Genomic DNA, 15,667 nt, shown 5'->3' on the forward strand with positions numbered 1-15,667 from the left:
GCACAGGTAAGTTTCCCACAGCCAGGGCCAAATTCAGGCGTGGGGGGTCCATTGGCGACGGTGGATTTGCAGCCATTCGTATTACATCCTGTCTGAACTTGGCCCTGAGTGGTTAAGTGGTAGATAAAGAGATAGTTGTCATTCTTCAGGCCATGTGTATCTTTCCAGAGGAAAGGCAATAGAGTCATGCACATTATTCATGACTTAGATACTAGTTGTTCTCATATAATTATTATTATTAATGTACATGTATGTAATGTAATTATTACATTATTAATGTAATTACTGTAACTCCTGGGGTTCTCAGAGAACAGCTCAGTGAAGGAAATACTCTCTCTTCAGGTCTGTCTAGTAAGGGGAAAAGGCAGCATGATGGAAGAGGTGAACATAAATGAGACAGACCAAGTAACAAGGCCGGGTATTTCGGCAACTGGGGTAGAAAAGGATATAGCAATCCCCATCCCAGCCAGCAGAGGGCAGGGCAGGGAAAAGAGATGTAGTTGGTCAGCGACACTGTTGCGGAAAGAAGAGACACTACAGCTACTGGGGGAAATGGGGATGTGCAGAAAATAGCCCCATCTATCCCAAGCCCAGGAGAGGGGATGACTGGAAAGGAAAGAGAGGAGCTAGACCTATTTCTGCCATAGATAGACCACTCTATAGAAGGGAAACACAAGGAAGAAGTGGAGCTATAGTGAAGCCTGGAAAAAAGCCCATTCTTATTAGGCCGCTTCCTGTCTTGAGCGACCATTGCCAAAATACAGAGCACAACTCTACCCTGTCCTACTGAGACCACCATGGTTAAGCAACCGGCTTTGGCCCATGGCTCAGCAACCATGGGAGAACGGTGTACAGCCTCCTTGCCTACGCGCCATCAGTGACAAATCAGCTTGGCATCTGAAGAGAGATACAGGGAAATTAACCGGTGGCAAAGAGAAAGGAGCAGTCCCAGCAGAGCACGTCATAGGCTGTGTTTGGATTGAGGAGTGCATGGAATCCAAGGAACAAGGACAGCAAATTCTACTCAGTCCCCGTTGCACACCTCCCCAAACACTGACCAAGCAGAGAAAGACTGAGCAGCGCCCAGGCCTGAATGGATATGGGAGTGGATTCCTTTCTTTCCCTCAAGAATGGGTCCAGATAGGGCAGGCTGGACATAGAGCAATTTAGGGTGGGCTGGTGTCTACACCTGGAGTATTAGCCATACTCTGTAGTGGGAGAGAGAAGCCCATTAACATCAGCTAAGATCAAAGTTTAGCCCGTAATATGTCATCTGTCAGGGCAATCTAACCTGCCCTTTCAGGGGCATGGCCTTGATCTAATGGATCTGTGGTCACAGATCTTGATCTATGATCCTGTGACCTAGAGGGGTGGGTCACGCCATGCTCAGTAACGTTCATACCTCATGCCCTTCGAAGGCAAATAACTCTTATCTCCCGCTCTCTCTCTTCCCTAAAACCAGCCCATTGCACAAAATGGATCATGTGAGTTTCACAGAGAAGTTTATGAAGCAGCACTGTCAGCTCCAGAGATGGTGTAAATCAAGATGTCCAAATAGGTATAAATTCCTCAGCTGCCCAGATCCGAGGGAAGAGGAACCTTGTGTGGAAGCCCAGGTAAGATCAGAGAATCAGGCTGCAGGCATAAAAGCAGGTTGGTGAAATGACTTTCAGCTTTAATGCTAGTTTTGCTCTCCTAGATACTTCAGCCCAGGTTTACCTAGTGATAAATTCAACGTTTTATAAAATATTAATAAAGCACTGAGCTTAACCTGTTCGTAACAGGCTTTAGAGGCGTTGGAAAGCTAGACAAGATCACTAAGGAACCTGTTTTAATGCATAAGCTTGCTGCAAACTACACTGTGTTCTTCTAAGGGATTCCTAGTCTATTAGGTTTATCATTTTAATACGTCTGTTTCTTTGCAGGGAGCATGGCATTTCGTCTGCACGTTTTGTGGCTGACATTTAAATCCAACCATGTTGGCCATTTGTTCTGAGACCTTTGATCTTGCCCTGCATTCACATCGATAAACATTTAAATGTTATATTATATATTAGGTGTGTGTTACCCTGGGGATTTAATACTTGTCTTACACTGGCATTTAATTCATTCTAACATGCATTGATCTGAGATGTCAAAAGTAACGAAACAGTGAATGCAGCCCACAGGGTCTCAGTCACCAAATGCTACTGATGAAACGTCTTGCTACCCTTTTAAACAGGCTTCTTCACATCTAAAGATTCCCCTTAGCAGAGACAGATCTTGAGTCTCATCCCGATAACAGCAGAAGCAGGGCATGCACAATACTGCACAAAAGGTGCAACCCCAGGAGAAAATAAGTTGGGGCTGAGGGTGCACAAGAACCTTGCATTGAGGGGAACATCAACAGAATGGCACAAAGCCAGGTGGAGAACGTCCCCTCTTGTGTCTCCTCCCAGTAGGTGCACTCAACTGCGCTACTGAACATTCTCTAGGCATCCATAGCGGCTCCCCACCAGCTCTTATCCCATGCGTGTACTAGCTGGCACAGGGAAATGCAGCTGCAGTCAGTGTTCCTCTGAATGCGGGGGACAGGGGATGGAGTTTGGAGAGAGATGTCAGAAGTCAGCTCATCCCTAGTTTTAGTGCTTGCTAGCTTCTGCCTCCTCCCCACCCTTCCATCTCCTTTGAACCCCCCCCCCCCCCCCGCCTCCCACCCTCCCCTTTGGTTCAGCCCTGGGCCATTCAGATGGAGTGATCCTTTTTTTTCTTGGCTTCTGTTCCTGACAGCAGTAACACTTGGCTTCAGCATTAGTTGAACCATGACAGAGGAGCCCGTGTGGACAGACAGCGAGATCCGCCGCGCAGACTCCATCATGGGCTCCGGCCGGAGGGAAAACAAGGACAGCGTGGCCCGCAGCCCAACTGGCTCCTTGAGCCACCACCCGCCCTCGCCCCCCTTGACACACAGCCCCAAGGAGGTCTGGAAAAAAGGAGGCCGCATGTTCTCGGTCCTGCTGGCCATTAATTTGGTGTTACTGGCCTGCACCCTGGTGAGCAGTGGGGCCTTCAACGAGGTAGCTGTGCATGACTACGATGTATTCTTCATGCTGACCATCATGATGCTGATCTGCATCGCCTGGATCCTCTTCTACCTCCTGGTCACCGCCAAGCGCCAGGACGCCATCCTCTGCAAGGACTCCCACGCGGGACCAGTCTGGCTGAGAGGTAGGAAGCCACCACAGATGATGCCTTGGGGGGGGGCAGGGCTGGTGGGAAGATGCAAAATGAGGTAGAGATGGGATTCCAGACCAGGTAAGTGCGCTGTGGGCAAAGCATTACTCAGATGGCGTCATCGGGGCCCCATAGCCTCTTTCCTTGTCAAAACATCCCTCACGGAGAACTTCAGAAGGGTCCTCTCCTTAGTGCTCTGGGTCTGACGGTTGGACTCTCCATGCTCAGTCTCATTAACCTGTGTCCTGCTGGGTCCGGGCCTTATGTGGAAGGGTTCTCTGAAGCACTCGGTTGCCATTACACGGGCTGGTGGTGCAAAGAATTTGTAGGTGCTGGGTAAAAAAGAAAACTGGGGCCGCTATAAAGGGGAAGCCTGAAACGTCATCTGCTTCTGCTTGGTGATGCCAGTTCTGTCCCTCCTCCACCCATCAGCACTAGCGTGGGCTCACATACATCTGTCTGTCCACCCCCCACCATGCACACAGCGTCTCTAATTGCCTTTTGCTTCCTCAACAGGAGGCCTGCTTTTGTTTGCCATTTTGTCCCTCGTGATGGACGTGTTTAAAACTGGGTATTACTCCAGCTTCTACAACTGCCTGTCCGCCATCAAAATCATCTACCCTATTGTGCAGGCTGTGTACGTCGTCATCCAGGTGAGCTTGGGTACTCTGAGCGCCCCGGGGGGACATGTGGGTCAGCTCAGGGACAATGCTTGGCCTGCAGAAGGTGCTGATCGCTCCTGGACCATTCTCTGCCCAGCGAGCTTAGCACACTCCTTGATCCATCCTAGCCTAGCAGAGCAAACTCAGGTGCACTCTAACTAAACTCCTCTTCCCCGGTGAGCACCTAACATAGCTGATCTGGGGTGGCTTGCTCTAGGCCGAGAGTCACAACTATGACCTGCTATGACCTGCTCACTTGAACTCTATCCCGCCTAGCCAGGTCCGAGCCAGAACTTCTCTCCCCTTTAGCAACATGGAAAGGGGCAGATGGCCGTGACCCCTGACATCTGTTCATGATTGCCTGTGGGGTCTCAACCCCCCCGGCTAGGAACCCCTGCTCGACGTCAGTATTGTGGAGCGGAGAGGGCTGGATGGGAGCCCGGGATGAGGAGCGGCAGGATGATGTGCAGCAACATGGGGCAGGAGTGGACGGCAGAGGAGCTGCCCCGGGTGGGATCACAGGCCTGATGCAGCAGAGAACGGGGCAGGGCCTGACTCATTTGGCAGAGCATGGAAGTGGCTGGGTCTGTTTCTAGTCCGACACTGCCGCCTGGAGGGCCTGTCTGAATCAAAACTTGTATTTCTTCCAGACGTACTTTCTGTGGGTTTCTGCCAAAGACTGCATCCACGTGCACCTGGACGCTACCAGGTGAGTATTTCTCCCAGCTGGGCGGGTTTCCTCCTGCTCTGGTCCCCATTCCTCTGCCAAGACTGCCTAGCCTCCCCTGCAATTAGCTGCAGCTATAGGAGGAACATTCCTACATTCCTTCATGTCAGTGGGTCTATTACAGGATTATCTTACCAGGCTCACGCACGAGATGGCACTGGGGTGAGAAGCTGAGATCGGCCATTTGGATCCCGGCTGCCCTGAAGTGCTACGACGGGAGGGATCCAGTCACAGTTTGGGTTCAGTAACCCATAGAAACGGGGGCCAGCTGCAAACCGGAGAGGCATATCCAGGGTTTTGGTTTGAGTCCATTTCCAGTGTAAACCCTGTCCACTCAGGGTGGCACGCTGTCCCCCTCTAATGGCGGCTGGGCCACAGGAGACGTTAACGAGCCTGCGACAGCCTTTGCTCAGGCACTAGCAGCTCAGACTTTAAGATCCAGAAGTGGGAAGCTAGGGGCCCAGCCTTACACTAGCACATAACATTTACATTTCAATGAACGTCCTGGTCCTGGTACGGAAGACAAAGCACTCTAGAGGAGCGTCAGGAAGATCAAAAGGCCAATGGAATGAGAAACCAGACCTCAGACAATCATATTCAGTTTTGCAAGACTGAATCCACCTTTCTGGACAGGCCAACCCTGACCAATTACTCTACATACTTCCACCCACGCCCTGTGAGAGGCTGAGCCAGAAATAACAAGAGAGATCATACTTGGTTGGTGCTTACCAGCAAGTAGATGGTATAAAGAGTGAAGGGAATGAGAGAGGGTGGTAAAGGCAGCAGACAGGGAACCAGGACACCTATTCCTGACCCTGCCACGGGCTCCTTGTGTGACCTGGGAAAGTCACTTCCCCTCCTCGTGCCTATGTTTATCCATATATACAATGGGGATAATGGTCCTTGCTTGCCTCACAGAGGCGAGGTTTAATTCACTAATGGTTGAAGAGTGCAGTGAGTCCTGGAGACGAAAGTTGCCAGAGAAGTAGACGTTGCCTTGATTCTATGCCTCTCCTCTCTTGCACAGGTGTGGCTTGATGCTGACTTTGACCACTAACCTAGCCGTGTGGATGTCGGCAGTAACGGACGAGTCCGTGCATAAATCACACACAAAATTCCAGAACACAACGGATGAAACACACAAATGGATCATGAAAGGTAATTTGCCCAATAGCAAAGCCCCAGAGCTGAGGCTAGGAGGTAGAAGCCTTTCTCCAGATCGGATTCAGATATCCTAACTCAGGCTGAGTGAATGCAAGGGGACTGCTCAGAGTCAGGCGCTATCTAGTGTGAGGAGGGGCCCTTAGCATTCATGTCTTGATTTGTATCCAGGAGGAGTCATGGGGGTGGGAGGGAGAGTCTAGGATGAACAGGGGAGGAGGAGAGGAGACGAGGAAAAGGAAGGATAAGGAAAAGAAAAGGAAAGAGGGAGAACAAAAGAAAGAACAAGGGTGGGAGAGAAGCGAGAGGAAGAAGGGATTCTACACAGGCACAGATGAGAGAGGAGCGTTCACTAAACCGATTGTTTGACAAAGGGGAAAGCAATCCAGAAAGGCAGCAAACCCAAGGGAGGCAGAGGTTTCAATGGCCGGACTCTCAGTGCCAATCAGCCCTGCCTCTCATACTCATGAAATCTACTTGTATCTTTGCTCTTGGATTTTAGTGACTGTGATTCTCCAGACTGAGGCTCTTCAGGCAGGACTGTTAATAAATGCTTGTGCCGTGCAATAACAATGTCAAATGTATGTGTTTTTCCTGTTCCAGCTGGAACGCCAAGTGGCTCGACAGAAGGCTGTAATTGTAACAGCCAAATTTGCCAGATCTTCCAGAATGGCTCTTTTTGGTTGTACCCCTTCAACATTGAGTACAGTCTCTTTGCCTCCGCCATGCTGTATGTGATGTGGAAGAACGTTGGACGCCTCATAGACCACCACACCCACCACATCCATCACCTGAAGTTCAGGCTCTTCAGAAGGACCTTCTTTGTGGGCACTGTTTTGGGGCTATTTATACTGGTGAGCGGCCTGGCGGTCCTTATTGTTTATGAGGTGCAGGTGAATAACAAAAGCCAGCCGGACAAGAACCAAGCACTCATCATGTATTACAGCTTCAACATAGTTTGCCTGATCCTGATGTCCTTCGTCTCCATCGGAGGTTCCATCATCTACAGGTTTGATAAGAGAGACATGGACCTCCACAAGAATCCAACCAGGACTCTGGATGTGGCCTTGCTGATGGGGGCTGCCTTGGGGCAATACGCTATCTCCTACTACTCCATTGTGGCTGTGGTGGCCAGCACACCAAGGGATGCCATAAGTGCCCTCAACTTGACCTACTCCCTGCTGATGATCGCCCAGCACACTTTCCAGAACATCTTCATCATCGAAGGCCTTCATCGGCAACCCCCAGAAGAGGACCACAAAATTGATCCTCACCGGAAGGATCTATACGGACTCACCTTTGTCAATATCAATGCTGTATCCCTCCGCGTCCCTGATGGTGGAAGTGCTCTGCCATCCCCCATGCCTGACAGTCTAGGTACGGTAGCAATCCAGCCTTCAGAGATAGTGCAGTCCATAATGGTCCCCAAGAAGGTGAAATGGAGGAGGAAGTTCCTAAAGGAGATCTCCTTGTTCCTGCTCCTGTGCAACGTAATTGTAAGTGAGAATCAGAAAGGGATTTTGGGGGTGGGACAGTGGAGGACATAGGATGTGGTCTAAGGAAAATGTTCCTTTTTCTTACTCTAGTACCTAGTAGCACAGGATGTGGGCAAGTTTCTGAGATCCCATTCTGAAAAAAATATCATGGGCCTGATTTCCCTCTGACTTAAATCAAAAGTAGCTGCGTTGAAGTCAGTCAAGTTATTGGGACAAATTCTCGGCTGGTGTAACTAGGCACAGCTCCCTTGATTTCAGTGAAGTTTTGCTTATTTATGCCAGTAGAGAACTGAGCCCATAATATTGTGAAATTGGTTCAAAGGAGTGGAGAATCCGTCCCAATATTTTTCATGAAGCATAATCCTTTTGTACAACATTTTTAATGTATGGAAAAGGCATCGAGAGCTGGATCTAAGCTCTTTTATTATATGTTAGACATCAAAAGACATGATGTCAAGTGACCGATAGTTAAACAACATGCGTGAAACCCTGGCTTCATTGAAGCCAATAGCAGAACTTCCATCGATTTCAGTGAGGCCAGGATTTCACCCTATGGGTCAATTTATCTCAGTATCTCTACTGACAGGTCTATCTCAGAGCAGAATCTGGCCCCAGTTAGTTTCACTTACACCTCCCCTTGATTAGCAATTACCCTTGATTAGCAGCCACTCCTTTAGGTTGCAAGCCATAGGGGAAGCCAATTAAATGTAGCATGAGTCCCCTATGTTTTAAGTCACTTTTGATTTACAGGAAAGCTGCGGAGGAATTGCATACATTTCATAGGAGCTATGGCTTCTGAACAAACCAGGCACCGATGATTTAGATAAAGAGCCTCCAACCCCAACTGGGCCGTTTTCTCGCTCTAATATGGTCCTGATTTTAGAAGTTTTATCCTTTCCCTTTTCTCTGACTTTTCTGCCCTTTGAAGTCCTTAGCAGCAGTTGCAGTGACTCACCCCTTACCACCCCTCTCATTGAGACTGTCATGTTTTTTCCCCATCTCCAAACAGCTCTGGATCATGCCTGCATTCGGCGCCCGGCCGCAGTTCGACAACGACAGGGAGCTCAAATTCTACGGCTACCCCATGTGGGCTGCCATTGTGGACATCTGCTTGCCGTTTGGGATCTTCTACCGGATGCACGCGGTGGCCAGCTTGCTGGAGGTCTACATCATGTCCTAAAAGGAAGATGAACACCTGCTCTATCAAGCCACCTTTCCCACCCCGGAACTGAAAGCCTGAGCAGCTGTACTGAGGGGTTGGAGGGTGGCATGCATCTCACGCCCTAGCGATGACAGGGCATTACTGCACCGCCATGGAAAATTGCCACTCATAGTCCCAGATTTGGTTTTCTGTCTGAGTGCGTGTTTGTTTTCAATTCTTGCTTGAAGTTCTAAGACTTTTAGAAAAGTGGGATGTTTACAAAGTGGGGCAGTGAAAACCACTTTCATTTAAATTGACACACCTTCCTACTAAGGGCTTGCTCCTGCCGAGTGCTCTCAACGCCACAGACTTCATTCTCCCAGGGGAACGCTCGGCACCTTGCAGGGTCAGAGCCCATCTATGTGCAGGCTGAATCCCGTTCACCTTAAGAGATCCATTGGCTTCAGTGAGATAACTCAGGCACGTAAGGCAAACGGGACACAATTCTACGTCCCGCTTCTGGGAGCTCAGCACAAAGGAGAAGAAGCAAGTGCACAGCCATGAAAACTGAACTGGTGAATGCTGAAGGCTTTTGGAATCACGTTAGAATTCTCTGCTTCCTGCTGCCCCACCACGGTCCTAACAGCTTCGCAATACTGCCCTCGGTCACAACCCCTTCCTCCTCATTGAGGCTTTATAGCTGATCAGCCAAGGCCCAGAATGACTGAAAGCATCCTTATTTGGGACAGCACCTATGCATCTGCTTAATTCCCACTGAAGTCAATGGGCCCTTAGCACATCCTTACGTACTGTCTTGAATAGGAATAGATTTAAGCACATGCTTAAGTTCTTTCCTGAATCAGGGCCTAAGGTTAATTCTATTACGAGAATTATAAGGATTTTTTAAATAGTTTAATGATTTTTTAAAAAAATACATGAACTTATTTTATATAAAAAAAATTATTTATTGATTTTCAGTGTAACAATAAATGACTAAGCGTTCACACTGCCACACAATGCAGACATCAGAGATCCAGTGCATTCTACAGGCCAGAGCTTGACCATAGATGAATACACAGGGCTGCCAATGATTTCATTAGGAGACCTGTGCATCAGAAAGTAAAACTGATCTACGAGTTGTCTGCATAACCTGAAGCAAGCCTCAAGAACTCTAAACAGGCCGTGCTTCATTTGGCCAGTGCAAATAAATGTCAGCAAATGCTCCAGCATGAGCACAGCTCAACGTCTCTCTCTCTTACAAAGTTATGTTTACAGGGGAAGGAAATTTCATTGTACTGAAGAAGAAAATTGCAGAGCTGATGAAAATGTACAATCATTTCCCAAGGCTATTTGTATATTTCTCAAATAAAAGAATCAATGAAAATCCTGCTACTTTACTGAGCAGAGTTTATTTTTCACCAGCCAGCTGGAGTCACTGGAGGTTTGGTCCACGTAACACCAGAATGAGAGGGAAAGACAAAAATGTTGAGGTGGCTGAACTATTTTGAATCCCCCCCCCCCCCGGCCCTCAAAAAAAGAGTTCTAAAGAGTACTTTAGAAAGGGTGGCCAACTTTCTAAATACCGTGCCTCTTTTTGGCGCTTTTCCTGTGTACACACTTGGTGTGAAAGCTTCTCCATTACAAGAACAGTCCATGTTTTCCTGTATCACAAATTCCATGGGTGGAGGTGTCACATTTTTCCAATAATGTGCCATGCAGAATCTAACTGCTAACAATGAAAAAGAAATTTATTTGTCGTTCTGTTTAAAATACAGATCCCTTACTAGATCAGTAAGCGAGCAGGTCAGGGGATCTCCCACCCATTGGAATGCCTTTCTCCACTAGACTCCAGGCCCATCAGTACTTTTTTAAGACCTGCTCTTCAGAGGTTACAAATTAACATGCAAGAGAAACAAGGCTGGACTAAAAAAACCTAGCCAGAATCTTCTCCCGCTGAAAAATGTATTCCTGCTGGTGAATTGCACTTTCCTCATTATTTGCAAACATCCATCAGAAGGTAGTACCCTCTGTCATGGTTACAGGGCTTGGCCCCCTCTCTATTAGTCCATCCCCACAGGTGTCACTCCTCAAGCCTTCACCTCTCTTTGGTGTGGAACCACATGATTCTCTCACTAGGTCCTGGGCTACAGAAACCTGTGCATCAACCCTGCTTACACAACAGGTCCGACTGGGTTCAGGTACTTGCAGTTCTTTCCTTCAAGAGTACGTTACCAATGGTGTATGGACTTAAAACAAATGTATTGTTTAGTTTAATCACAGGAGCAAAGCATACCAGAAGAGAAAAAGGATTTAAAAACAACATAAGGTCCACACAGGTCAATTTTACCTACAGTTCTGTGCACTGGCAGGCCTATCTTATCCCAGCACACTAAGCTCTGGGAGCCTGGATCTCAGCCTCCACAACTGTCCTATTCCTTGAGCGAGTGTCTGTCTTTTTAAACCCTTCCTGACTCCTTTGTTGCGGTTTCCCAGGCATGGACTGCTGCCTAAAACCAGTCTGGTGGAGCTGCAGGGGTCAAGCCAGGGCTCCAAAATTCAAAGTAGTGGCTCTTGAATGGTCTCTCAAGTAGAGCTGGGCGAAATTTTTCCAAAAAACCTTTTTTTCAGCTGAAAATGCAGGTTCTTGTTGACCAAAACGTTTCACAAATTTGTGTCGGATTTGTTTGATTGTTTCAGTCGGGGGGAAAAAAATTCTGAAAAAGTCAAAACGTTTCATGCTGACATTTTTTGAAGTGAAACATTTTGACTTTTGCTTCAAAACAATTTTGTTTCAAATTTGACTTCAATTGTATTTAAAAAAAAAATAATAAAAAAGGTTTAAAAAAACAAAAACCAAAAAACCCTCATTCAGCCCAAAGGAAAAAACATTCAACTTTTTCAGTTCACCAAAAAGTTTGGAAAAAATTCATTCAGATTGACCCAAAATGAATTATTTTTCCCCTCATAGTTTCAGTTCAGCCACCAAACTGAAAAATTACTTATTTGCACAGCTCTACTCCAGGGTTTGCTTGAGAAGGAGATATCAGGATCCATCTCCTTCCTGAGTGTGGGAAAAGGGTGTTTGTGGCTGCCTGGGGTAAGCATATTTTATTGACAATGGGTGGCCACTATTATTTTGTTATTCAGTTGTGTAAATGTGTCTAGCTATGAATGATGATAGGTGTGTTATTAAGGCAAGATTTTTAAAGCTCAGCCATTTACACCCATGTATAATTGTGGGTGCAAAAAAATAAAAAAGAAGACAGGTAGAAAATCTCTAAATATGTAGGCAGGGGCTCTCATGTATTAGAGAATCAAAAAACAAAAAAACCTCTCTTTCCAGTAATGAATTGGTTACAGTTTATTTAATGCTCAAAAGGATTATCACAAGCATTGGTGGGCATCAAGATGCACTGTCTAGCCAGTTTAGAAGACACCCTACCTCCAGGCAAACCAATTCGTTAAGCACAGCTGTAGTCTAGCACATCAGTTGCAACTCACAATCAGGTGTCAACCTTTCACTGGTCACAAGCCCTTCTATCCAATATGAATCCAGAAACGCACTCCAGGAACGCTAAAGTAGTTCAACTGAATACCACTGTGGGACAATTAACCCGTCTGTCACCGGGTTAAAATATTATGTCATTGAATTATAATATACCCACTACCTGTACCCAGAATAGTGAAAAGGATCAGTAAAAGATTCCACCGCCTCACGATGATTTTTTCTTGGCAGATCAAAATGCTCAGAACACTTAAGATATGTATATGTCCCCCATTAGTGACAGAGCACCTCACACTCTGTAATGTATTTATCCTTACACCATCCCTGTGCAGTAGCGCAGTGCTATGAAAACTATTTTACAGATCAGCAACTGAGGCACAGAGCGGCTAAGTGACCTGCCAAGGTCAGACAGGAAGTCTTTGGCAGAGCAGAGAATTAAACCTAATTAAACCTAGATCTCCTGACCAGCATCTTAACTTTCTGGACTAGCCTTTCTTTCATGGTATCTCAAAGTACCTAGGTTTCTGAAGGAACAGAAATCAGATCTGCATCAGGGGACACTTGCTTAACGGGACACAGATGGGAAATAACAGAGCAGCTGCCTTTGACACAAATCAAACAATTATTAATCAAACAAAGCAACTCAAAAGCTACAAAGAGAAAAGGGACAACGCTGGAGCCTTACCCTTAAGATCTGGTTCCTAAATACATAGTTAGGAACCTAAATAAAAGGAGCTAAGCACCTGCAAACGCTCATTGGTGTCAGTGGGAACTCAGCCAGCACCTCTGAAAAGAAGGCCACTATATTGCTTGAATCTGGATGTAAGAGCCCAGCTTCCCTTGAGTTTCCGTGACGTTTGGGGCTGGATTTCACAGCTGGGCCCTCGCCCTTTCACAGGCCAAACCAGGCTCCAGTTCCAGACACCCTGGAACCATGCGGATCCAGATTTAGAGCTGGGGTTTTATAGGTTTGGCCCAGCTCTACCCAAACCTGAATGTGCCAAATCTGGGTGTCAGGAGAGCACCTTAGTCTCTTGGGCCTGAGCCATCAAAGGCACAAAAGTCAGGACCTTTCATCATTTAAGTACACAACGAGGGAACTAATCTAACAAACAGCAGATAAGAAATCGCTTTATGGAAGGTGAACAACAGGGAGAGGAAAAGGCTGCAATTAGGGCCCGACCTGAGTCACTGTGTGGTGGAGATAGAGAATTTGCACCTCTTCCCTGATTTCTGAACCATTCCTTGCTCTCCGGGTCAGTTTTTTATTTGCGCTAAGGTGTGGCGGGGGAGCAGGAGCTGGGGAGGAGGGAGGGTGATGATCACCTGCTGACACAACAGCTGGGTGGGAGGGGGGGGGGGTGGCCAGTCAGGGGGTGCAGTTTGAGCAGCATTGGCCATGAAAGAGGGATGAGATTGGCTGCTCGCAGAGAGCAGCGTGGGGGGAGCCGTCAGGTTTGAAAGATGGGAGAATGATGTCACCCAGGGCAGGGTGTCTGTTGAGGGCTGATGGGGAGGGGTTGGATGTTTGCTGGGAAGGGAGTTCCCCAAGGGGCTGTAGGTGGGTGGATTCAGTGGCGGGGGGGGTGGGGAGAGATCAGGTTGGGTCTTTGATGAGGAGTGGAGGGGGGAGGAAATCAGGCTGGCTGCCTGCTTGTGGGCAGGAGGATGTGTGGGGTAGGTCTTGGTTCTTGTTGAGGGCTGGCTGGGCGGGAAGAGGGGCAGCTACAACACTGTGCCGTTGCCCCATCGTTTTTCCCCAGTGGATTGGCTGGCTCCCCCTCCTTCGGCTGCAGCGAAGGGAAGAGCGCATGGAGAGTTCTTGCGGGGGACGCAGGGGAAATGGCACCGACAGGGAGAAGCAGCCATCAGAGAGCCTCAATCACCTTATCACACCAGAATCTCACCTGTCAATTAGTTTCACACTGGATGTCATCCTGGAGCACTGATCTGTAAAGGGGCTGTCTAGGCAAAAGGCATTCCACAGAACTCTCCTGGAAAAACATCAGAGTTTGGCCTCCTACCGTCTTGGCTCTGATTTACAGTTTGCCTGTGCAGATACGCTCAGCAAGCGCCCGTAACTTTATTAATGCTGAGTGCACAAATAAAGCTGTTAATCAGAATGCTGCAGATAATGGACAGGGAGAGATTATTTCTGGTCTTAATGACTTCGATTCAGCCCAGGAGCAAAGAAAGCCATCTCTCTGCTAGAAAACTGCACCTGTTTCATTACATGGACTTCAAAACTTAACTAGTTAATGTGGTTCAAGCCCCAACATAGACACACTTAAATTGGTTTTACCGTGGCCTGTGTTGATTCAACTTGCGCCAGTATGTTTGAAAGCTAAAGACGTGCCTTTCTAACTCCTACAAGCCAGAAACTCAGGATTAAGCAAAGGTGAACCAGATGGGTTTGGGGGTTTGTAAACTCCCAGCACTTTTCAAGTGCTGAGTTTCATGAAACGCTTTTGAATACTGTGACACTTTATTTTTTTAACTTTAAATTATTACTCCTCAAGGGAACTTTATTTACATGTTTTCCTTCACTGCAGAGTGTTCAGATCTGGGGGTTGATCTGCTCTACCTGAGTGGCTGACCACCCAGTTCAGATCCCCATCCAGGCTTCCCAAAGCTACAGGGAGGGTCAGATTTGGATCTCTGGTTATAAAGGCAGAATGCAGAATTTCATCAAAGTCAGTTCCCCTCTCCCTGCCCATGACAGACCCAGCCTCAGCTGCAGAAAACATAAACCTGTGGTTTTAAAGTCCACAGGAGGGCTTTCAATTTTGCACTAAGTGCTCTGGGAAGAAGATTTCAGGTTTGTTATTATCCTACCCAGAAATCTGTTTTTCCTGTTAAATATATGGCAACTTTGGGCAACCCAGGGACCTGCTAAGCACTAAAATGGGCATTATGAAAGGAGCTTGATTACCTGTCTAAAATGTCTACACATATGACATGCCTTACCAGGACAGACAGTGGTCCATCTAGCCCGGTATCCTGCCCTGGGAGTGGCCAGTAACAGATTCTTCAGAGGTAGGTGCAGGAAACTGTGAGGTGGATAGTTGTGAAATAACCGGTTCATAGGTGAAATTTCTTCCTACTTCTAATCTCCCCATCAGTTACTGGCTGGCTTACGCTGTGAAGTCGGATGGTTTATATCACGGAATAATATCTTGATCGCCACTCCTAGGACAGAACCTTGGGGCTCTTCCACTCTTGACTTTTTGCCAGATTAATCATTCCTTCTCCTTCTTTTCTCTCTTTTAAGTCATTTCTGAGCCACAGCATAATTTTGCATCTCATCCCACGGTTCCTTTGGCTCCTTATCAGTCTCCCGTGAGGGACTTTGTGACTCAGAACTCAAGCGTGTTGTAAAAGTGACAACCCCAGAGCTGCACAGAAGTTACTGCTAGAAGTTTCTGTTCTTGAAGACCTCTCCCCTGGAGGCCTTTTACTGGTTTTTGCACCCCATACGTTGCACTTGGAGTTTCAGGGAACACAAACTCAGCCAACAGCAGCAGTGTTGTCCCAGGCTTCCAACCCAAAAACAGAAGTCAGCTCACATTTGCCAAAAATATTCCAGTGGCAGAAAGAAACGGACCTTCAGCAGGGCCGGGAGCATACAATAGACTAAGACCAAGTATTGTACTGCTCAAATCAAGATGAGCCCAAAGCACACTTCAGGATCTGAACACCCCCAAAACTTTGTGCTATTGGAAATTCAGATCTGGTTCTGAATTCTGCCTTTGCAGCGCTCTC

The 15,667-nt window shown here is 47.4% G+C and overlaps 1 protein-coding gene across 1 annotated transcript; it reads left to right on the forward strand.

Annotated features, from left to right (window-relative positions):
* Positions 1–2,801: 2,801 nt before the first annotated feature.
* On the forward strand, positions 2,802–8,439 carry OTOP2 (otopetrin 2). The gene is made up of 6 exons (XM_067547778.1): positions 2,802–3,207; positions 3,730–3,866; positions 4,526–4,584; positions 5,630–5,802; positions 6,394–7,259; positions 8,269–8,439. The coding sequence occupies exons 1-6, from the start codon at positions 2,802–2,804 to the stop codon at positions 8,437–8,439; spliced, it is 1,812 nt and encodes a 603-aa protein (XP_067403879.1).
* The last annotated feature ends 7,228 nt before the right edge of the window (positions 8,440–15,667 follow it).

Source organism: Emydura macquarii, unplaced genomic scaffold (genome assembly GCF_026122565.2).
Source record: "Emydura macquarii macquarii isolate MOO-44397 ecotype Brisbane River unplaced genomic scaffold, CSIRO-AGI_Emac_v2 contig_1230, whole genome shotgun sequence".
NCBI lineage: Eukaryota > Metazoa > Chordata > Testudines > Chelidae > Emydura > Emydura macquarii.